The following is a 24,909-nucleotide window of genomic DNA, read 5'->3' as shown; positions in this document are numbered from 1 at the left end:
TGAGTGTGTTAGGATTGATCGTTACAATGAGCTTTTGTGATTGAGCTATTATTGATATTTGCTTTGATGATTTCCAGATTCCTAGCTACACCATTAACCAGAGTAACACTCAACGACAGAAATTTACAACAAAGATTTTAAGGAGCAAGGAAACCCTAGCTTGTCCCTCAATGCAGGTCCATCAGAATTCAGCGATGGATAAACATTTTAAGGATTACCAACCGAAGCGTCCATCAGCCATAGAGGAAAGGCCTGTGATAGTAATCAACAATCAAACCCTAAAAAAGTATCAGAGGCATTGTAAAGAACACATCATCTTTGCTTGATGGGAAGGTATTGGTATACCGACAGAACAAATCGTTGAATGGCTAATATCATCTTTTCAAGGCCAGGTAAGTATTGACTTCCTCTCTGAAAACTTCCTTTCAATAGAATGTAGCAATCCAGTTTTGAGAAATAAGTTGTTGAATGGGGATATCCTGACATATAAGGGTTTTTTCTTAGAATGCTGGGAATGGTAACCCCTTTTTGATCCATCCCATTTAAAACCTTTTATGGTAAATAGAGCAATATCAATTGATAACTTACCAGTAGAACTTCATAATTTAGAAATCTTAAAAAAGATAGGCAATAAGATAGGGAAATTCATATGTGTCAATAAAACCCCATTTAAATCCTCAAACCATGTTCTCATGGTGAATATGGATATCAATATCAAAACTAAAAAAAACATAGAGTTAAAAATCAATAACCACATTTTAACCTTCGAACCGACCTTTTATAAGGGCCCCATTGGAGAAGATACCTCCAAGAAATCCTCATCTATGTTGTCAAACCCTAGGTTAAATCATAATAAAAAGGGTGTCTTTCTTAAATTTATGGAAGGAATTGGGGGTTTTCCTCTGGAGGGCGATGAATCTTTAAGATTGAATCCACGCATCAAGCCCCTGCATCGGATTTGGAAGCGAATCGGTGCTTTGAGTCCCCATCTAAGGACTCCCTAAATAAGATAACAAACTCCCTCGTCCTCCCATCTCTAGAAGATGGCATGACAACAATAGAAGATCCCGGGTACAAGGATCAAAATTTAGAAGATGGGGAGATTAGAGAACCTCCAATGCAAAAGGTTTTGCTGAGTATAAGCATTCTAGGGGATGCCAAATTTGGATTAAGCAGAGACTCGGGGGTGGAGAGCCTCCTGAGGTCTTCAATAGTAGTTAACTTATCCCTTTTAGAGAAAAAATTGGTGAAGGAAGGTTGTCCCCCTGCTTTGGATAATGGTTCTAAACAAGATCAACCGACAACACAAGATAAGGATTTGAAGGTCAGTGGGGGGGTAGAGGAAACCTATCCACCCTTGAAGAGTGATTCAGTGGCGGCTACAAAAGTAGAGAGAGAACAAGTAGCAAGGGAAATCAACATTATCGCCAACTTTATTGGGGAAGAAGTAGTTAATGACCTGATGGAACAATTTGTTGATGAGGTTTGTGATTCCGAAGAATTGGAAAGGCAGAGGGAGCTCTATGTTAAAAATTTAGTGGATGATGCCAGAGTCAATATGGAAACAAAGGAACTGTTCATGGCCCTAGATAATTTGGAAAATGAGAACCCAAACATACTAGGCATTCATAATTTAGAAGAGAGCAAAGCCTCTCCCAATTGTGCCAAGTCCTTCAAAAGAAGGGGTAGAAGATCCCTGGCTAAATTAAGAGCCAAGGATGGGGAAGCTAGGGGCCAACCAAAAATTTCATCTCTATTTAATGTAGGGGAGGGGAAGTTCCTCCCCACAGAACCATGAAAATCTTATCGTGGAATGTTGGGGGTATGAATGCCCCTAACAAGCAACGTATCATAAAACGCTGCTTATCTGAATCAAAACCAAACATAATTCTAATCCAAGAAACTAAAATGAACTCATCCGAGATAGACCTCTTTGAGAAGAAATTGGGTTTTAGAAAACTGAAGCATTCCCCAGCCCTTGGGGCTTTAGGAGGATCGACAATCATCTGGGATCCAAGATTTTCCTCGTTTTCACCATCAGAGATAAAACATAATTGGATAGGCGGAAAGGTTACTTGCTATAATATCAAGTTAAGTTTTAATCTGATCAATGTCTATGGTCTTATTCAGTATAGGGATAAAGCTCAAGTCTGGTTGGAACTTGAGACTTTCTTAAGAAACAAATAGAATGAGATATGTATTATTGGAGGAGATTTCAACACCATCACTAAGGCATTAGACAAAAGAGAAGGTAGTAACAAGCTACCTTCTGCGGCTTTGGACTTTAATGATTGGATCAATAGGAATTCCCTGTTGGAAATTCAGACAGCAGAGAACACCTTAACATGGAACAACAGGAGGAAAGGCTTTAGCGATATTGCAGACAAGCTTGATAGTTTTTTCATCCATGGGGGGCTTAAGGAGTTCAATTATACAATGGAAGCGGAGATCCTTCCTTTATCCGGTTTTGACCATTACCCACTCCAACTTAACATTCTGATAGAACAAGGTCCTCAAAATTGCCCTTTCAAATTCAAAAGCATGTGGTTCAAGGATGATAACATCATCAACCTGATTGAACAATGGTGGAGTGAATCAGTATTCTCAGGCTCAAAGATGTTTACTGTTACTAACAAATTTAAGTTAATCAAAAGGACGCTCCTGGAGTGGAATAGGGAGCACTTTGGTAACATCTTTGACAAGAAACTTTTAGTAGAAATGGACCTCAAGGATGTTAATAAGGAAGTTTTGGATCGGGGGATGGACGAACCTCTCTTCCTTAAAGAAAAACTATAACTGTCAGAGTATGAAAAGATTCTGGCCAAAGAAGAAATCTTCTGGAGACAAAAATCCAAGGAAACTTCACTGAAAGATGGAGATCGCAACACAAAGTTTTTCCATAACAGTACCAAGCAGAAAAGATGGGTAAACTGAATCTCCAACATTAAGAATGGCCAAGGAGTTAATCTGGTAGACCCATTAGAGGTGGCAGCGGAAGCTGTTAGGTTCTTTGAAGGCATCCTAAACAACACTGTCGGCTCCAACCTTGGGGGCCAACATAATATAATTAGAAATATTCCAAAACTCATTAATACATAACACAACAGATGTCTGCTTAAGAAAATTTCAGAGGAGGAGGTCAAATTTGCCCTCATGAAAATGAATCCAGATAAGGCTTCAGGCCCAGATGGCTTCCCTACTAGCTTCTTCCAAAAATGTTGGGGATTTATGGGTCTAGAGATAATGGAGGCTTTAGAGGGTGTTAGAAACTCAGGTAAGATTCTAAAGGAGATCAACAATACTTTCTTAGTGTTGATTCCAAAAAAAGAGAAATCAGATAGCTTTAATGATTACAGGCCCATAGCCCTGTGTAACACCCTTTATAAACTACTCACCAAAACCTTAGCATCTAGACTTCAAAAACTTCTCCCTATCATCATTAGCGAAGAACAAACAGACTTTGTGCCCGATAGATCAATCTATGATGGGGTAATAATAGCTCAGGAAGCTATTCATCCAGTTCAGCTTAATAGAGCACCAAGCATGTTGGTCAAACTAGATATCAGCAAAGCTTATGACAAAGTTGATTGGAGATTTTTCTGCAAATGTTTGGAAGCATTTGGCTTTACCAAATCTTGGATCAACCTTATTTTTGAATGCATATCCACCCCCAAATTCTCTGTCATGGTCAATGGAACTCCTGAAGGTTTTTTTATCAGCTCTAGAGGTCTAAGGCAGGGAGATCCTATGTCTCCTTTCCTCTTCATCATTATGGTAGAGGCTCTAGGAAGGTCTATCTCAAAGGCTAGAGAGGAGGGTGGGATCATAGGTATACCCATCACCAGTGGTCTAACCCCTATCACCCACCAGTAATTTGTAGATGATACAATGCTTTTCGGGCAAGGCGACATTAGGGAAGCAAGGGCCTACAAAGGGATCCTCAAATCCTACATGGAAGCATCGGGTCAAGAGGTCAATCTGGAGAAGTCAGTTGTGTTTATGTTCAACACAAATTACGCATCTGAGGAAGAGATATGCAAGGTCTTGGAGATCAAGCTTGGTCTCCTCCCTTGCAAATATTTAGGCATCCCTCTGGATAAAGGAAGTAGGACATCAAAGTCTTGGGACCACATGGTGGATAAAATCAAGATGAAGATTAACACTTGGAAAGGGAGATGGCTATCCTTCGCAGGCAGGTCAACCTTGGTCAAATTAGTTTTGGCAGCAATGCCCATCTTCCAACTTTCTTGTCACAATTTATCGTCCAAAAAATGGGATGAGCTAAATAAACACCTTAGAACGTTCTTTTGGCAAGGTGCTAGTGAAAATAAGAAATTATCACTCCTATCTTGGGATAAGATTTGTAGACCAAAAGAAGAAGGAGGTGCCGACATTAAAAATTTCCGTGACCAAAGAAGGTCCCTTGGGACAAAGTTAGTATGGAGAATGTTCAGATATCCCCATTTAAAATGGGCTAGAATATTATACCATAAATATCTTAATGAAGATAACCCTATCCAAATAATTAGAGAAAACAACCCACCTAGAGGCTCTCACATTTGGAACTTTATGCTAGAGTGTAGAAATATTATCTCAGATAAACTCACTTGGAACCTAAGCTATGGGGAAGATGCCTTGTTTTGGTCAGACTCTTGGGGAGGGTATAAGGCGATCGAGAAATTCTATGACTTTGGACCTACAAGGGCACTCCTAGAATCAAATAGAGGGAAATTGTTAGGGAACTACATCTCTCCCTCAAAGGAGGGGACGAGATGGCAATGGATAGATAGAGAAAATGAGGATACCTCTGTAAGGGATAAAGATAAACTCATGGCAATTCTAAGAGAGATAAACATCTCCTTTAGTCTTAACAATGATAGGCTAGTGTGGGATGGCCTCATGAATGGGGAATATAACTCTAAGGATGGGTATTCTCACATCACTAAAGCCCACCTTAGACCCAAGATAGAGCTGCCTCTGAAACTCTACTGGGACAGATATTGCCTTCCCAAGGCTGGAGTCTTCACATGGCTTGCTCTCCAAAATAAGCTCTTGACCGCCGATAAATTCAGGAGGGTGGGGTATGAAGGACCTAGTAGATGCCCTCTTTGTGAAAAGAATGAATAAGACACAAACCATCTCCTCCTCAATTGCACCTATGCAAACCAATGTTGGGTGTGGTTCACCAAGAAACTAGGTTGGTCCTCTGCCTTTCCCCAAACTATTTTAGGGATGCTCAATGCTTGGCCTATCCTAAGACAAGGATGTCTATTTCAAAGGCCTTTGGATTTCTCTTCCATGTTCCATAATTTGGGAATTGTGGAAGGAAAGAAATAGACGTCTCTTCAAAAATGAAAAATTAGAGGTGAATTGGGTAATCAATAAAATTGAGACTGCTATTATCAAACTCATCAACAGTCAGATCAAATTTCATCTTAACAATAATGCCACAGTATCCTATTGGGATGAGAAGATGAAGGGATTATGGGAGGGACTATCTATCCTACCCTTTGTTGGGGATGGCCCTAAAGGGAATCTAAGGAAAATAGTTGAATGTATGTGGCAACCTCCAGGTGAGGGTTGGCTGAAGTTAAACTTTGATGGGGCTTCTCGTGGAAATCCTGGGGTGGCAGGGATAGGATGCTCTATCCATAACTGGGAAGGAAAGGAAATTGCCCTCAGAGCACTCCCTATAGGTAACAAAACTAATAATTTGGCAGAATTGGTGACCCTGCTGGTAGGCTTGGATCTGTGCAAAAAGATGGGAGTGAAGAATTTGTATATTGAAGGGGACTCAGCAATTATTATCAACGCTCTAAGAAAAGGGAGCATGCCCAATTGGAGACTCAACTCCCTACTGTCACGAGCCATTGAGCTTTGCAGAGGGTCTGAGAGATTTACGATCAATCACATCTATAGGGAAGGCAACAAAAGAGCGGATGAGTTAGCTAACTTGGGAGCGGATGGCATTCTCCTCCCTTGAGAATCTATCTTAGGTTTTCTCTCAAATGTCTGACAACTCACAGGTAAACAAGGTAACAGGAGAATTGCTGAGCATGCTTTCCCAGGAGAAGCCAGCTAGGAGGTCATATTCCTTGGCAAGGCCATCATATACATTCACATATATTCTCACTGTCATACATATATATAAATATATATCTATATATATCTGTATTTATATACATGTATATATATATTTATATATATAAATCTATATATGCTCTTAACTATATAGATATATATACATGCAGATATATACATATTTATACATTTTCATATATAGAGTCTCTCTTATACGTTCATAATGCCACACATAGGTATTCATCCAATTTTATATATATGTATATAGATGCCGATAATCATAGGTGACAGATTTATTTTCAGTCATACCCACAATCATGTATATATATATATATATATATATATATATATATATATATATATATATATATATATATATATATATATATATATATATATATATATATATATATATGAATATGCATAGATCATCACAACTGAAATATGTATACATGGATATATAGGTATTAATACTCTTATATATATTGTATTCTAAAAGGAATAAAATAAATTATTTATCCCTTTAGAGCTCGCCATATCTTCCTCTCTAAGCCTTCTAGGCTTAGTTAAGCCTTTTTTAAGCTTAAGCTTTTTAGAGAGATTTGCCTCTCTTTTCGGATGTCCTTCGTCAGCATTTCTCCTTGATCAATACCAAGGTGACGACACTCTAGTAATGATGAGGTGACACTTCCTCTATGATTTGAGAGTATAAGTACCCTTCGCTTGAAGGCTTTAAGGCAGCGGTAATTATTTCTTAGATCCTTGAAGATCGCTCCACTTGCATCCTGACCCTCCGATTTCGATCATTTATCTGCATTCTGCTCCGACTAGATGAGTTGTTTCTCACGTAGCATTAATACTCCAGCTATATCTAGACCATTTGGTCGATGTCCCATTGTATCCTCCATTTAGCTCAAATGAATACTCCACTAAGACTTCTAGGGCTGAAATGACAGATGGTCTTTGTAGGTGAAATCAAAGAGGAAAGAATGAGGGGCATTCTGGTCCGCCAGAATCCCCTGGTCACTGGTGTTGTTATGAAAACCCTAGGGAAAGATTACATCTTAAATGAGGACTAGACTCAGGCTAATCCTGACATCTCAACGATGTTCTTAGCAATAGCCATGCATCTAGAGAAAGACAAAAATGTAGTGGTGAAGCTATACAAAAACATCTTCAAAAAGGAAATTCTGGGTGAACTGGAGAGGGTGGTGGTCAACATTGATGAAGAACTTGCTGCTCCAAAGCCCCGAGACTACAATGTCCTTATTAAGATGAATAAACCGGTGCCTTGGTTCCCTATCCTGGTTATAGAGGATCTTCCGGCCTTTGAGGCTTACAACCCTATCAGAAGCCGAAACTTTTTCTTCCTCTCATGGCTCCTGTAGGTTAAAAAGCCTCTGCGGGACAAATGGTTGATCAATTACCTCAAAGCTGAGAACATCAAAGTTATCCCGAATGATATGCCAATCCCTCCCTCTCCTGTTGACCCTTCTGTAGCAAATCTAGAAAGCTCAAGATCTAGGGGCCCTCATAAGCAGGGAAGGAGAGGATGAGCCTCCTTCCGATGGGGGAGCTTTCTGTCATTTTTTGGCTCCCTTCTGACTATCTGGGCTACGAGCATGTAAATTGACCGTTAATGGGGGGTTTTGTCTCGGCATTTTTTTTTTCTCCTTTTGTTACCTTTAGACTCTCTGAAGTTCTACTCTTGTATATCTTAGACTTATGTTTTAAAAGACTCATGGATGCTTTATCTATATACTATCTAGCCTTAGTTATGTTTCTGTTCTATTCACTGATTTTTGCTTATAGGTTTAGCTGGTTTTATTGATCATTTGAGCTTCTATTCCTCTCTCTTAATTTATGGGCAAATCGGTTCCAACAAGATATATATATATATATATATATATATATATATATATATATATATATATATATATATAGAGAGAGAGAGAGAGAGAGAGAGAGAGAGTTATCTTCCTATATTTGTACTTCTATTTGCAGAATACTACCCTTTAGCATAGATGGTATTTCGTCTAATGGGAAGATTTTCATATTCCTAAAGCATTTTGATGAAAGAGTTTGCATCATGATGATCTTTTACCTCTTGGCTAGATGTGATAAAAGCTCTGTTTTCCGCTTTAACTTTATTAAACAATAATATCTAAAATCATATATATGTATATGCATATACATATATGTATATATATATATCTATACATATATACATACATATATATATATATATATATATACATATATATATATACATACATACATATATATATATACATATATGTATATACATATATATATACATATATACATATATGTATATATATCTATACATATACATATATGTATATATATATATATATATTCATATATAGATATATGCATATATAGATATATTTTCTCTTAACTGCATACATTATGTAGAGATTCACACACACACACACACACACACACACACACACACACACACACACACACACACACACACACACACACACACACACACACACACATATATGTATATATAAATATGTATATATATGGTCATTTTCATGAATAATAATTGCGGGACTTATGATAGGAAGGTTTTCAATTTAAGACAGATGACTGCTATGATTATGATTTGTGATGGCTGACAGGTTTCTTTGTTCTTATCCTTTTTTAGTGTTTTATATGGAGAGGGTTGTTTGGAAATAATTGTCTGACTAGTCTTCTCAATAGTTTGTCTCCATTTGTATTTCCTTCAATATTGGAGGAGGAAATTGTGCTCTCATTTCTTAAGCTTTTTAGCGGATGATTTGGTATAGGCTGGACATTATGGGTAGGAATATTGTGTTTCGACTAACTATTTCTGCAGTATTATGCTATATAGCATGATTGAGAGTTCAAGCAGGTATTTTCTTGACAGACTTTGATTTCAATACCTACTGAGAGAATTTATTGGAAAGTTATGGTTTAAGCTATTTCTCTTTTTGACTTTGTAATTATTGTATTCATTCTAACATTAAGCTGGGATGTAAGGTGAAATGAGGTTCTTATGTAGAACAAGGGAATGGCCAGTTCCATACTGGGCATATTAGAATTCAGGTAAAGATCAGTGCTGTCAATAACGATCGAGGTTATCATTTTTAGGGCAGGGGCGATACACAACACTAGGGAAAAATGTGGATGTTCCTTAAATATTCTTTTAGTAGATTCACCCGGATATGCATTATCCAATGATTCATGTATCATGCTCCTTATTTGTAGCTATCTCTAGCATTAAATTCCGATCCTTTAATGGATCTGGGCTAGACCGGAGGTTTTCTTCCCTCCATTCTTTCCTACCGGTGCTCACACTGAATGGAGTTGTAATTATCTTTTTATTAATAAAATCCTCTGGCTTCGGCCTTTTATCAATAAAAAAAATAAAATAACAAATTCTATTTTTCAAAATACTTAATTCTTGTTAGAATATTTTTTAATCTTATATCAAATTTATAAATTTATTAAAAAATAATAAAACTAAATAGTCAAATATATGATAAAGGTAAAATGATATATGTAAAAAATAGTTTAATATTTTTTTAGTACCTTTCTTAATTTGATTAACCGTACAATATTGGACAATGTAACTTTTTAATTAAATAATAAGTATAATTGTTATAATTGCTTGATTTTAAATTTAATAATATCAACATTATTTTATACTAGTTATATTATGCATCTATTGAGTTTTAATAAATCAAATAATTTTACAATAGATGTTTGAAGAGGAAAACAAAATCTTTTTTTTTTCTAATAAAATTTAAGATAAATAAATTATTAAAATAATTATTATTCTTATAAATTATTTAGTGTAAGAATCTGATAATATATTAAAATAAATATTTAAAATTTAAATAAATAAATGATATTTAATTCTAAATATGAAGTTTTTTTGAAATATATATTATCAGTTATTTTTTGAATTTATTAATATTTTAAAAATAATTAGACAAACATATATGTACCAAAAAAACATATCTTTTTTTATAGTTCAGTTATATGACAATGTAACTGATCTGACACTTATAGTTTTAATGGATCTAAACTTTGAAAATGAAAAATATCTTTATTGAATTTGATTCATAGAATATATTCACCTTGATGCCTAGAACTTGTGTTTGCAAATGGGTAGTGTCAAAAGACATCAATTAGGACCTTGTTAGTCTATGAATGTTCTCTTTTGGCCAAACGCTTATTATGAAGTCAAAGGTATGAAAAAAATGATAAAAAATGGCAAAGAAAACATGTATTGATGTCTAAGATGATGATTAATCTAATGATGAAATATTTCAATAATTTGTTATGCTCTCTTTGTGATTCCTAAATATCCCTTTAATGGTCTAAAATAAGTTAAAGTTTGTCCCTAAATATAATACTTTAGCACATAAACTAACATGTTCTATTTTTTAAATTAAACCTATTATATCTAATTGGAGGGAGTTGTCTTAGGATTAGGTTCTAAATTTAAAATTTGAAACTCTAGGGTCATTCCCACACTCATGGAACTAACTTGGGTTAGATTTATTGTCACAAATTGAACTTAAGATAATGAATACATGTAATGAGAATTAGGACCATCGAGGATTTGTGTAGATGAAGTGATCATATAACAATTTAAGAGAACTTTGATAGTGTTGACATAAGTAATAATGGAAAATATAAAAAATCTAATATTTCGATATTTTCTAGGTTCAAGTAAATTGTGTTTTCAGAGGCCTTTAGAGCGGAATTTGGGGTCAGAAGTGTCATTAATCCCTTAACTCGATAAGTTGAATTCCATTATGAAAAGGGACTGAAATTAGTTCTCTTTGAGACCTTTCAAACAGTGTAAGCGATTCCGGATTTCGAGCACCGAGTGAAAAGTTATGACCTTGTTAAGTTGGACTAGTAAAAATATATAGTTTTTCTAATAATGTTTTAGCTTTATTGTAATAAATATTATTTAGAATGTTCATTTCGAATTCCAAGGGGGTCTTGCGACTCTTGAAATCAATTTCAAACTATATAAATTAAAATTTGAAATGCAATACGATACCTTTTTGAGCTAAATATATCTCTTTACGAGTTTGTTGTCTAAATTTTGTTGTTAAAGGTCTACAATATTGCAAGTTATACACCGGGTGTTATAATCCGAATTCATAATTCAGATCATGAAATTAAGTGAGGTTTAGGTTATAAAAAAAATTCTATATTGAAAATTTCACTTTTTTGTTTGTGTTTGCAGGTGGTGGAATGGGGAAGAATTAGTATGGTGGATGCAGAGAAGCGACTTGTGGCAAATGCTCTACTTGATGTTTCCAACAAACATTTTGTTCTCCTTTCAGAGAGTTGCATTCCCCTCTAAAATTTCACCACAGTATACAATTATCTTATCTCCTCAAATCTTAGCTATGTGGAGTCATATGACAATCCTGGGCGTCGATCAAGGGGACGTTACAACAAATTCATGGCACCTCAAATCACATTATCTCAATGGAGAAAAGGATCTCAGTGGTTTGAGATTCAGCGCCCATTAGCACATTTTTTTATTGCAGATAATAAATATTATTTGGTGTTCAAACGCTTTTGCAAGCCCACATGTTACCCTGATGAACACTATCTTCCTACACTGCTGAATATATTTGATCAAGTCTCTCTTAATTCGAATAGAAGTCTCACTTGGGTCGATTGGACTAAGCTCTCTCCTCATCCTGCACAGTTAAGAAAGAATCAGATCACACAACAGTTCCTTCAGAAAATACATGATGATGCGAGAAGTAGAAATTGTACTAATGACTTTCTTTTTGCTCGAAAGTTTCATCCAAGTTCATTAAAACCTTTATTGGAACTTTCATCCATAGTAATGGGATTTTAATTCATTTTCAAATGCTTTGATTTTTATTTTGAGTGTTTGTATAAATCTTTGTCACTTAATTGATTGTTATACTTATATTTTTATGTGACCATTTACTATTTAGTTTATTATATTATGTATATAAATTTATATTGTGTACTTTAATCTATAATGTTACACTTGTTGGGGTCTAACACTCCATGGTTTTGGATCGTTCCACTTCTTTGCTTTCTCCTTCTCTCGTTGTCTTTTCATATTCTCTTTGGAGACTATTCAAATTAAGTGGATAATTTAATATGCATCTATATATGCTATGGTAACTAAGCAAAAGAAGCAATGTTAATAAAACAAAAGACTTTAATCTGTTTCGTGTGTTGTACAATAATGAAGTACATTACATGTTATATATGTAGACACTTAAATTTGATTAATTACATCACTTGAATTTAGTCATCTTAGTTGCATTTGTTAACTAATTAATTATATATTTAATTAATTAACGTCATCTCCCTAGCTAAATTAATTTAATTAATTAAGTTATGATCCTTTTAATTAATTAATGAATCCCCTTGACTATTTAATTGATTAATTTCCCCTTCTTCTATTAAATAACACAAATAAATTATTTTGTCTTATTGAATTCATTTTATCCTTTTCTTCTTTGTTCTCCAATTTGAATCAAATAAATCCTATTTAATTCTAATTTGAGCACATGGCTTCTACTCTTAACCACCCTCTTACTATTCCTCTAATCCCAATCCAATAACTAACCGTTGGTTCTGGCCAACCTTATCCCCCTAAACAATTCTAAATCAACCTTATTTTAATATGTGCACATTCCTATTTTAAATAAATGAGGAAAAGAATCTAAATTTGGGTGTCTTGCTCCCAAATTGACACCTGGCTTCCCTTCCACATGTCATCCTTTGCATTGCAACTTGTCTTCAAAGAGGACAAGTGTTTCATTTTTAGACACCCTCAATTCCTAGGTCCATTTCTATTTAATGCATCATTTTTCCTTCACAAATCATCACTCTCATTTCATAGCAAAGTTATCATGCCATTTTGAGTTCACAATTTGCATCCATTTTAGTTTAAATCTTGCATTTCATCATCAACCATCTTGCATTTGTATCATCATGGAGCAATATTGAGAACCCTTGTAAGTATCAAAGTGAGCACACATTGAATCAAATCAAAGGACAAATCCTCATCTATAGAGGCTTGAAGTTTGCATTTTCTTTCTTATTTCTTATTTACTTAGCTTATTTTTAAACGTCCTTATCTTAATCATTTTCTCGATATTTGGGTTATTTAGGTTCTTTATATTGCATTTCAATCTTTTCATTTTACTCACATTTATCTTTACACATTTCTGGCACACCTGGTGGGACCCACTTCATAGGTCAACGTCTTGTTTTCTTATTATTTCAGTGTGTTTACTGAATATTTTAGGTTCTCAAAGAAAAAAACTTGATATAGCTATTTGATTTTCGCTTCAATGAAAGTCATTTTGGCTCTAGGTCTCTTTTTTTACAAACATCGGGAACGAGACTAGAAACTATGGGAACAGATTCCTACCCTTTTACTATCAAGTATATAGTTTATGTGTTTTTAACATAATTGGTGAATTTGAATTGATCAACATTGATTTTGCATTGATAAAATTGTCTTTTGTTCTTTTCTTTAGTTTTTTGAGAAATAGCAGGTTTGAATTAACATGCAACATGTTTACATGTAGAATTAAAAGTAGCAAGTTTGAATTGTTACTAGTTTGCTAACATCTCTCTATTTTCTGGCCCCGCTAACATTTATGGAAGTATTTCAATTGTAGAAGACCCCCAAAACAAAATAGTAACCCGTTTGCTTGTAGGACCGCCAAAGAAGGGGTTGCTCTAAGAAAAATTTGGTTTAAAATTTAATCTTGTCTTTTTTTAGTTTAGAGCACACTTTGTTTCAATAAGGAAATTAAACAAGTGTTTGTCATGTTTGAAAAATTTATAATTGGTTTATGCTCTCCCCTTGCCTTCTATGGAACTTTGGTGACCAAAAGCCTTGTAACTTTTCACTTTTTATTTAGATTAAATCCCTAAAAAGATAACATACAAGTATCATATTAGGGGAAAAATTACTCACCCCACAAGCGACTCAAAGCGACACTTTCCTTTGGTCTGCTATATAAATACCTTGTTTTAGAGGCCAAAAAAACCCATACTTGGTTGTTTAGGGTGTGCGCACCATACCTCATAGATATTCTCCATGTACCATTCATAATGAGATAGTAATTTCTCCTAGATTTTTGGATCTTAGAGGTAAGAGAAAAGACGTGTTGGTGTCATGTTGGGGGAGAGAGCACAACTAATCTCTATCTATTTTTTTCGTTTGAGGTATTTTATTGTAAGAGCTCCACAACCAAGTAGTATCCATATTCCAAGCCTTAAGTTGTGAATTCCTTCAACTAATTTCATGCTTAAAGTAGTAATTATTTTCATTTGGGTTTAATCTAGGCCCTCATACTTTAGTTGAGTCAAACAATTGTCTTTGCACTTGATGTGTGTGCCACAAAAACTATCTTTTTCAGAAAGCAAGTCAAATAATTAGTCATTCAAAGTCAAAAACTAGTCCAACAAGTTTGTGTTTTGAGTCATGTTTCATCATTTATCTTGTCATCCAGCACAATTGTCTTCAAACCATGGGTTTGCACTATGTTCCAGCAAAAACACTCCTTCACCAGAGTCAAATTTTCATCATCTTAAAGCTACGGGTTCGCTTTCATAAACACAGGTTTTCTCTATGTTCCAACAGGAATGCATGTCTGCACCATTTCTCTGCCAAAATTTTAAATATCAGTTTGGTAAAATCATCAAGAGGGTTTGTACTTTGTCCAAACATAACTTTTAACCTCCATGTTGTCATAATCGTGGACATCCAAATCCCAATTTGCATATTCATAATCATCATCCTAGTCTTGGCATAGTCACCACTCTCGTCATCATAATCTAAATCTGCCTCATCATATTTGTCATCGTTGTTCATTGTCATTGTCATCAAAGTCACGTCATCATTACCGTCCTCCTAAGTCAAGGATTAGACATCAAACATCCAAATTTGAACATCAAACTTTAATCAAATCAGTCAAATATCAAATCAAAACATCAAACCAATCATCCAATCTAATCAAAAAATCAATGTTTCATCCACGCTTGGTCTCATTTCATAGAGTTGCCACATAGCCTACATCTTAGCGACTATCATAACTTTCTCTTTGACTACATCATGTCTAGAGTCAGTTCTCACATCAGTATAGCCTTATCACCTCGAGCCAAAGTCTCGACTTGCATAAATTCATCTTGTTGCTTGAGTGAATCCTCTTGAGTAACTATTTTGTCATATCATCCTTTAGGTTTTCCAAACTCACAATTCGAATACCAAGTTACACAATCAATCCTTTTATCGTGCATCAATCTTTCATCAAACTCTACCTATGGCTTTGTCTTTCATGCAAAAACAAGCCATGACTACCTAAATTCCTAGTTATCCACCACCACCCATCACACAAACTATGGTTGGGGGAACAAATGTTGCCACACCAACATCATCTGTACCACCACCCACGCAGTCCATGACACAATCTACCACTACACCAAAATATCAACCATAAGTGATTGTGCAACCTATTGTATGTCAACAACATGTTAGGTACTTGCAAGTGTCATCTTACTCATATGTTACGATAAATACTTATCAACTATCAAGTGGTGCTAACCAAAATCTATCGTCTTACAATCAATAGATGAACACATGTCATCCTACATATATTGGGGGCAGTTATCTTCATAGTGACACCCATCAAACAAATCCACCTCAAAACCTATCATATGAGCATCAATACCTTGCTCAACAACAGAATGTTGCCAAGCCCACTAGAAACACCCATAGTACCAACAAGGTTTGTATATATCTACCAACAACCATCGCTCATCCAACAAGAGGCACCCACTTATCAACAACCCACCATCTATCAAAACACAGTAGGTTACCAACATCCACAACACTAGCCCAATTGCATTCATTTGCATCAAGCTACCTACCAGACACCACATTACCAATCTACCATTCCATCACCATCTATCATATCATGTTGAGGATACAAACACCTCCATTTCTAGACACCGCTAAGTGGGAAGAAATTAAGGTGACTCTCAAGAATCTACAAGAAAATAAATTTGAGTGAGTTTTTAAATTTGAAGATCTTTTCCCTTATCCCTTTGACAAGTCAATAACCACAATGTCATTTCCTAAATTTTTTGAAATGCCAAAATTCGATAAATATAAGGGGAAAGGTGACCCACAACACCATATCAAATAATTTTACATGGCTTGTCAAGAAGTAGCATATTGCAATAATTACTTATTGTGGTTATTTCCTAAAAGAAGTGAACCTACTTTAGAATGGTTTTCAAAACTACCATTTGATTCAATCACTACATTTACAAACTTGTCAATGAAGTTTGTTGTGCATTATCATTACAATATCAAAAATTATATCTCCATGTTTGATCTTTGTCAAGCTAAACAAAAGGGGGAGAAAATATTCTCAACTATATCCAGAGGTGGAGAGACCTTGTTGGTTGTCTCCCATGAAAAGTTCCTAATTCTCAAGTGGGTCTTGTTTTCATCAATAATCTCCACTCAAAGCTTGCATACAACATTCAATTAAATTGTACAAGTACCTTCCATGACATCGGGTCCAAGGGGCCATCAGTTGAACAAGCCCTAATCGATGATCGAGTTATCAAACTTTACAATGACCATTTAGACAAACGTATATAAATTCCCCCACAAATGTATACCAATCCTTCACCACAAGAACATGTTAGTCTACCACTAGAAACACATCAAAATCCTCAAAAACAAACACAACATGCTCAAATAAATAAAACCAATGCTATCATGGTCTCTCATGCTCCACCAAGACAAATGAGTCACAACAACCCAAAATGTCAATTTGTGACCTTGGGAGAACCATTAGATGTTACCTTTAAATGAATGGAGCAGCACAACATGATCATATATCCACAAACACAACCATTTGATGAATCTAAACCCAAACCCAATTGGTAAAAAGATGACGAGTATTGTGCCTATCATCATATCAAAGGTCATACTACAAACAAGTTCATAAAAGTTAAACATTTGATTCAACACCTTATCAATCATGGAAAGATTGACGTTGAGCCCACCACAAGAAAGTCACCAAATGCACATCTAAGTATGTATAAGGATGCTATTCCCAAACATCGGGGAGAAGTTAGTACATATAGTTTTGGTCAATCTCGTATAGCCATTCACATCAATTACAACATGGTCACATAAAATTTAAACATTTGATTCAACACCTTATCAATCATGGAAAGATTGACGTTGAGCCCACCACAAGAAAGTCACCAAATGCACATCTAAGTATGTATAAGGATGCTATTCCCAAACATCGGGGAGAAGTTAGTACATATAGTTTTGGTCAATCTCGTATAGCCATTCACATCAATTACAACATGGTCACATAAAAGTTAAACATTTGATTCAACACCTTATCAATCATGGAAAGTTTGACGTTGAGCCCACCACAAGAAAGTCACCAAATGCACATCTAAGTATGTATAAGGATGCTATTCCCAAACATCGGGGAGAAGTTAGTACATATAGTTTTGGTCAATCTCGTATAGCCATTCACATCAATTACAACATGGTCACATAAAATTTAAACATTTGATTCAACACCTTATCAATCATGGAAAGATTGACGTTGAGCCCACCACAAGAAAGTCACCAAATGCACATCTAAGTATGTATAAGGATGCTATTCCCAAACATCGGGGAGAAGTTAGTACATATAGTTTTGGTCAATCTCGTATAGCCATTCACATCAATTACAACATGGTCACATAAAAGTTAAACATTTGATTCAACACCTTATCAATCATGGAAAGTTTGACGTTGAGCCCACCACAAGAAAGTCACCAAATGCACATCTAAGTATGTATAAGGATGCTATTCCCAAACATCGGGGAGAAGTTAGTACATATAGTTTTGGTCAATCTCGTATAGCCATTCACATCAATTACAACATGGTCCCATTTCAGTACGGTAGCAAAATTGGTTGTATTACCCATTCAGAAGATCATGTTAACATGATTCATGTTAATGGGCTAAATACTCAATGTGCAGTAACTACTAAAAGAGCTCGTATGAAAATTATCAATCCTATGACTCCTACCCCTCCTCAAGCTCATCTATCCACACAATATAACATCTTAATTCATTTGGGGAAGACTCTCACATAGATTTCCATCTTAGACTTGCTCAAGTCATCACCTATCTATCAGGATATTCTCACCACCACTTTGTAAGAAGCCGTGCCCTAAGCAACATTCATCCCACATAATTCAAAGTCATGGTAGCACATTTATCCTCTATGTATCATCTTGGACTACACCAATGTGTGGAGTTGTTGTCAGAATCAACAAAACACTAGCATTGATGAAATTTTGTTACTTGTCTTATATGTTGATGATATTCTACTTTCAGGAAATTCATCATCAATGATTTAGTCTATTCAGAGAGATTTGATAGAGTAGTTTGATATGATAGATTTGGGTCTTATACATTATTTTCTTGGTCTTTAATAGATTCATCAATCTATTGATGGGATCTCTGTATGCTAATAAAATTATGCAATTGACATGCTTCATTAGTTTAGGATGTTTGACAATAAGCCATAACCCATACTATTTCAATTAGGTGTCACAATAAATTTCACTTGTACATCACCTATTGTTGATTGTACATTGTATAGGATATTAGTAGTCCAAGCCTTTTGTTCTTAACACACACTTGTCCTAACATCAGCTTTCTAGTTGGCCTCGTTTCATTCTTTTTATATGACCCACATGATAGATATTGGTAGGAAGCCAAGAAAATTTTGAAATATGTTTGAGGTACTACACATTATGGTATTTCTAATACACGTTAGGGTCTGTAAAGATAGTGGGTTTCAATGATTTAAATTGGCCTAGTGACATTTATTCACACAAGCCCACTTCCATGTTTGTCTTTTGTCTTGGATCAAGTCCTATCACTGGTGCTTGTAAGAAGTAGGAAACAATTTAGAATTTTCTTGTACCGATGGCTAGTACTAAGGCACATTTCTTGCTAGTCAGGAGGTTCAGTGGCTTTGACAGGTCATGACATAGTTAATCTTCCTCCAACTCATCCCACTATTCTTTATTGCGATAACCAAATTGCCATTCACATTTCTCACAACCCAATTGAGCATCAATAGATGAAGCACATCAATATTCATGTGCGTGCACCACATTTGACAACTCATGCATGATGGTGGTCTTTCCTTGGAGTATTGCACTGCTTGAGAGCAAGTTATAGACATCTTCATTAAACCTTTGGCATCTCCTCATTTTCTTGAGTTGAGAATTATTCTCGAGGTGAAGGAATTTGTGCATGGGGGTTCTTGAAATATATCCTTCAGCATTGGGGCAATGCCCCTTCTATGGTTGCCAGAGTGCCATCGGATTCTATTTCTGTTGACCGCACTCTGCCCCGTGGCCATTGTCGTGGCCAAAGCTCCTCTGCTTGCCGCTCTTAGACCTCGTAGTCCCAGGTTCCTCACCACTCCTCTGGTGGGGGAGGCAATGCGTGAAGACATCACTCAACTTCTCCTCCACCTCGTGGCTCTACCTCGGGGTGGCCTTTTGCTGTCGGTGATGATTCTGGGTGGCCTGCTGCCACCGCCTCTAAATTTCCTCGTCTGGCTCTCACTATTTCGCCTCCCAGGAGGGAGGAAGGAGAAGAAGAAAAAGAAAAAGAAGACGGGTGGTCCATGCCGGACCTGACCCTTGGCCCCACTGATGTATGGGGCAAGAAAGATTATCAAGATCCTCCCCCCTCGACTGCCATTGCTTTGGCTACCTGAGGCGGGTTTTTTTAATGAATAGTTTTGTTTTATGGCTCCGGCTTCTTGCTGTGTGACTCTTGTGGGGTGATCTTGTATCCCCTGACCTTTTTTTGTGAATATAGACTTTAATATTAATTTTTAATAGAGAAGATCTATTCATCAAAAATTACTTAATTTCAATTATTTTATATTAATCCTAACAAATGCAAAATAATTGTTTGGCGATGCTATATTTAGTTATATGAGTATCACTTCAACAATCATAAGTAATAAAAAGAAAAAAAGGAATTAAAAAATAAAAATATATCTTAAGTATGTTTGTCAATTTCAAGATAAAAAATTTAATCTAAATATCTCTATCCCTGATTTTGACGTGCCGTGTGTCGATCCACTTTTTTTTTGAATATGTATTTTAATTTCTAATTAATAAATTTTGACAATAGATGCGTGTATTTTTGTCTGATACAATGTAGTTCAAATCAGCAAAACCCAGGCAATTCTAAGAAGATGAAGCATTCACAACTTGTAATATCACTTTCAATAATTCTTTCCGTGCACACTATAATCTCGATCTTCTGTTAGTGATCTTAGCTAATTTTCCATAAAGAATGGCGTGGTACAGATGGGACAAGTATTGTGATCCTCGAGCCATGGCCAAATACAGTGAGAATGAAATATGTGTCGGATCATACAAGGAATTTCTCGAACCTCTTCTCCCAAAATAAAATCATCCCTACAAACTCCACAGAAAAGCCCATCTTCAACATGAAAATTTGAAATTGTTACAATGGGCAGTCCCTCTACCAATTCTTTCGCCTTCCTTTCATTCTCCATTATCTTGACGATCTTTTTCCGAAGAGAATCGAAGGTATTGAAGATCCCACGTAAGCACCGAATATCAGTAGGGAGTCGATCCTCATGAACTTCAATCTGGAGAAATTCAGAATATAATGAATCGTGACGGCTATTAAGGTGTTGCAGACAATGAGGCAGATCTTGGCGGTTCATAAAACAATTTGCTTGCATGAATAGGTTGGTGGCTTCGATACGTAAATCCCCCATGCGGGATTCTAGGCTTGTGCACCACTCGGCAACTTCCTTCTCCCTGCAACCCATCTGCTTCTCCTCCTGCATCTGCATTTTTTCACTTCACTATTGCTTACCAAATTAATGGTGAAAAGATTTTCAATTTCGTATGCGAATTTGTGGAATGCATTGCTGTTATCTAGCAATATGTAGTGAATGAAGCGTCAGGAATAGTTTGTTCTGGCGACCCCTCATAACAGGCGATAAGCGGAAAATAATATAATCTATAACTGATTTATTTTAAACCAAAATTCTTAAACGTATCTGATTTATTTTTAGATGACATAAGCGGAAAATAATATAATCTATAACTGATGCTCAATTTGGTGTGCGAATTTGTGGGATGTATTTAATAAGTTGAATACAATCTATGAATTCAACGAAAGTTAGACTTTATTTAATTGGGTTAAAAAGTATAAATTTGAAAAAAAAATCAAAATTATATAAAACTCTCTTAATTTTGTAAATTATTAAAATATTGAAAATCAAAATTTGCAAATCTAAAGATTTCTTTAAAATTAATTAATTTTGTATTTTCATTATATATATACATATATATTTTACTTTTCAAAAGTTGGAATAAAATAATTGAATAAAAATAAGCAAATACGATACAATCCTTAGCTAGTGTTGTAACATGTTTACACAAGCCACAACTTACATAAAAGGTTGTGGCAATGTGTAACTTGTGTTAAGAGTTGTAGGACTAATATGCAATTTATTAAAAAAATATATATAAAGATCATACATTTACATATATAAAACTTTGTTTTGGTTAATTAAAGTGGGATAGGCCTAAACCTTTACATATCCACTACAAGCAACTACCTAGGGCACATGAAGAGTGCACACCCAATCAAAAAACACAAAAGACCAAAACATGCAAAAAACCAACAAATGACCTAGACATAACCACTAAACACAAAAACGAAAAATAGACAACAACCAACACTCGATAAAGACGCAAAGGAATGGTCTATCGAGAAAGGGAATTATCATCCTTCCATTCATGGTAAGGAACTTTAAATTTTTAAGAAAAGACAACTTTTTATTAGAATCTTTCCTAGAGGCTAGAGTGACTGAATCCATAGTAGCCTTGACAATAGAGGTGAGGGGGTTCGTCGCCATAGAAGGAGACTCTGGGTGTCTCTTCCTCTTCAACTTCCTCCATTCTATCTCCTCCTGGATTGCATGTAGAGAGGCTAAATTCTTTATCATCGTTTCCTGACTCAAAGTAGTCATTTCATCAACCTTTCTTTTCAGAGCCTCGTGATTTACCTTTAGCTTACCACATCTCTCCTCTCATTCCTCTAAGAAATTTTTGCATTAATATCCTTGAGATTCTCCCCCATAGTCTCTCATTCTTCCAATTTTTAGGCCATGTCATTGGCATCCTTCCAAACTCTCTTGTCCTTTTCATCTAGCGTCAAGCTATTGCGACAAGCCTCTGCCTTAGCCACCACTTGAATCTTGTTGATCTTCTTCTTGGCTACATTCAACTAGGAGAGGAGCCAATGAGTGACTACATCCTATCTATCAACCGCCTTATTCAGCTTAGGCACTTTCTCAACCAAAGCAAGGGAGTCGGTATTAGGGATAAAACACCATGGACCAAATAAAGAGTATAAAACTTACTTTGTCTATGACACTAGACATTTTATTTATTTTCTTCATTGCCTTACATTCTTTACACATATACCAATTTTCTTACTCATACACTCTTGCTCACAATTTGTAGCATAGAGGAAAAATCACCTAAATTGTAATGGTTTCATATACCCTAAAATATTTTATCTCTCTTCCTTTCATACACCATCTCCACTCTATGGGTTTCTCTTTTTCTTATGCTCCTTGTCTCACACATATGCTTCCCTTTTTTGCCAAAACCCCAACAAAATTAAATCCCACCAAAAATAACTTTTATGAGCACCAAATTATCACAATAAATTTCATATGCACCAAACCCTTAGTTTACTATTCAATTTCGCACTCAACAAACTCTAATATGTTTAGGAAAGTAATTTATATGGGTGAGTGAAGAAGGAAATGGCTTCAAACAAAATCAATGTCAGAATTGTCTTTTTAAAATTTTCATTTGGCCTATTTGTTTTCATGTCATGTCTTTACAAGACATAAGATTCCTTGCGTCCCCAATATTATAGAATATTTTTTGGTCTAAATAATATATTGATATATAGATGTATATGTCATCCATCTATTAATTACACATGTCTATACACATCACTTAATATCATTTAGTTGTGAAATTTTATTTCCTTATTTTACATTTATCCTTCTTAATAAAGACCAAATAAATACAAATTTTACATAATCAAATTTTTATTTCCTTGTATTTGAAAGCATATTTTACATACGTGAGTATAGAATTATATTTGCATATCATTTGCACTATGTAGTTTCATTACAGTACTAAAAATAATCTAAATAAATGACTAAATATTTTTTATTTTTTTATACACATTTTGAATTGTTCGCCTACATGAATCAAGTTAAGTGAAGATCAAATTATTGCATATTTTATAATACATGCATAAATAGAATATGGTATAACCATGATAAATTTTTTTGATATATATATGATGGGTAACTGCACAAAGATGGTGGTAAAAAAGGGGGGTATAAGTGGACACTTTTTTTCTGAAATCAGGTGACCTGAACTTAGAGGCAAAATTTGAAAGTCATCCACTCAAGATATGAAGATAATCAAAGAACAAATATTGTAGTACTCTGAATCTAGTTTCCAAACTACTAAACGTTTTCAAAATTGGATAAGATTAAGGGGGTCAAATCCTTCGCACACAAAAAAAATGACCCTATTTTTTTTCTGAAAAAACATAACATAGTGTCTGACGTGCGCATCAAAAAAAGTCATAGTTATATTTAGTATTTTGACAAATCCTTTGGCAGAAAGTTAGTTAAGAGTGAGCACTAGAAGATGTGTATTTGTTTGTAATTTTTTTGTTGAGTATTTTTTTTTTTAATGATTTTTCCAATCGAGCACATCCAGAAAATTCGGGTACCTGTTCATGCGTGAAACATAAGTTGCACTAAACAAATCGAAAATACATTTTTTTTTTTTTAATTGTAAAGAATCAAGTGCACTACAGTAATATATAAAGTTTTTTAAATTTGGATACATATATCAAAAGTTATTCAAAAAAATGGGTGCACCTATGTCTGTGAGAACTATAGAGACACTAGTAAAATAAATTCAATAATAATATGTTTATTGTTGTTCAAATTGAAAAAAAAATTATATGGTTAGAAATCTCAGAAGATGGGTGAAAATATGGTGGCAATTTTAGAAATACCCACTTTATGAAGTGTAAACCTGATGATGACAAAGTCGATAAACCAAGTTGATAAAAATAAAAACATGTCAAAAATGAGAGAAATGGAGGGGAAATCAAACTTCCAATATGTAGCTTTGTCATCTTGGCCTATTTCCAAGCCTAAAAAGTCAAAAGCACGTACGGGGGTACCTATGGTTTAAAAAAGTGCGTATGGGGCATTTATAGTGTAAGAAGTGCGTACGCACGTGTTTCCCATTAAACAGCACGTACGCGCTATTGTATAATATTATATTCTATGTATAATTATGTGTATATTCATATAATATATATGTAATATATAATATGTGTATATTCATATAATATATGTAATATATAATATGTTTTATATACATAATAATATATTAAACATATATATACACATGTAAGTGTATCGTCTCTCCCTCTCAAATGCATACAAGGTCTCTCTCTCTCTCTCTCTCTCTCCATACCCCATCCCTCTTTCTCTTCTTCTCTCCCTCCATACCCCACTGCAACTATGTCTGCACTTCTATAGAAAGTAAGTGAATTTATTTCTTATCTGC

The 24,909-nt window shown here is 35.0% G+C and overlaps 2 protein-coding genes and 1 pseudogene across 2 annotated transcripts; 2 read left to right on the top strand and 1 right to left on the bottom strand.

Annotated features, from left to right (window-relative positions):
* Positions 1–1,794: 1,794 nt before the first annotated feature.
* On the top strand, positions 1,795–2,796 carry LOC131874284 (uncharacterized). The gene is made up of 2 exons (XM_059217578.1): positions 1,795–2,070; positions 2,188–2,796. The coding sequence occupies exons 1-2, from the start codon at positions 1,795–1,797 to the stop codon at positions 2,794–2,796; spliced, it is 885 nt and encodes a 294-aa protein (XP_059073561.1).
* Positions 2,797–3,159: 363 nt separating this feature from the next.
* Positions 3,160–11,977, top strand: LOC131050062 (glycosyltransferase BC10-like; annotated as a pseudogene).
* Positions 11,978–20,519: 8,542 nt separating this feature from the next.
* Positions 20,520–21,068, bottom strand: LOC131874283 (E3 ubiquitin-protein ligase RING1-like). Its single transcript, XM_059217577.1, has one exon. The coding sequence runs from the start codon at positions 21,066–21,068 to the stop codon at positions 20,520–20,522; it is 549 nt and encodes a 182-aa protein (XP_059073560.1).
* Between the last annotated feature and the right edge of the window lie 3,841 nt (positions 21,069–24,909).

Source organism: Cryptomeria japonica, chromosome 3, assembly GCF_030272615.1.
Source record: "Cryptomeria japonica chromosome 3, Sugi_1.0, whole genome shotgun sequence".
Lineage (NCBI taxonomy): Eukaryota > Viridiplantae > Streptophyta > Pinopsida > Cupressales > Cupressaceae > Cryptomeria > Cryptomeria japonica.
The sequence above is the reverse complement of the archived record's forward strand: the minus strand, read 5'-3'. Positions and strand labels throughout refer to the sequence as shown.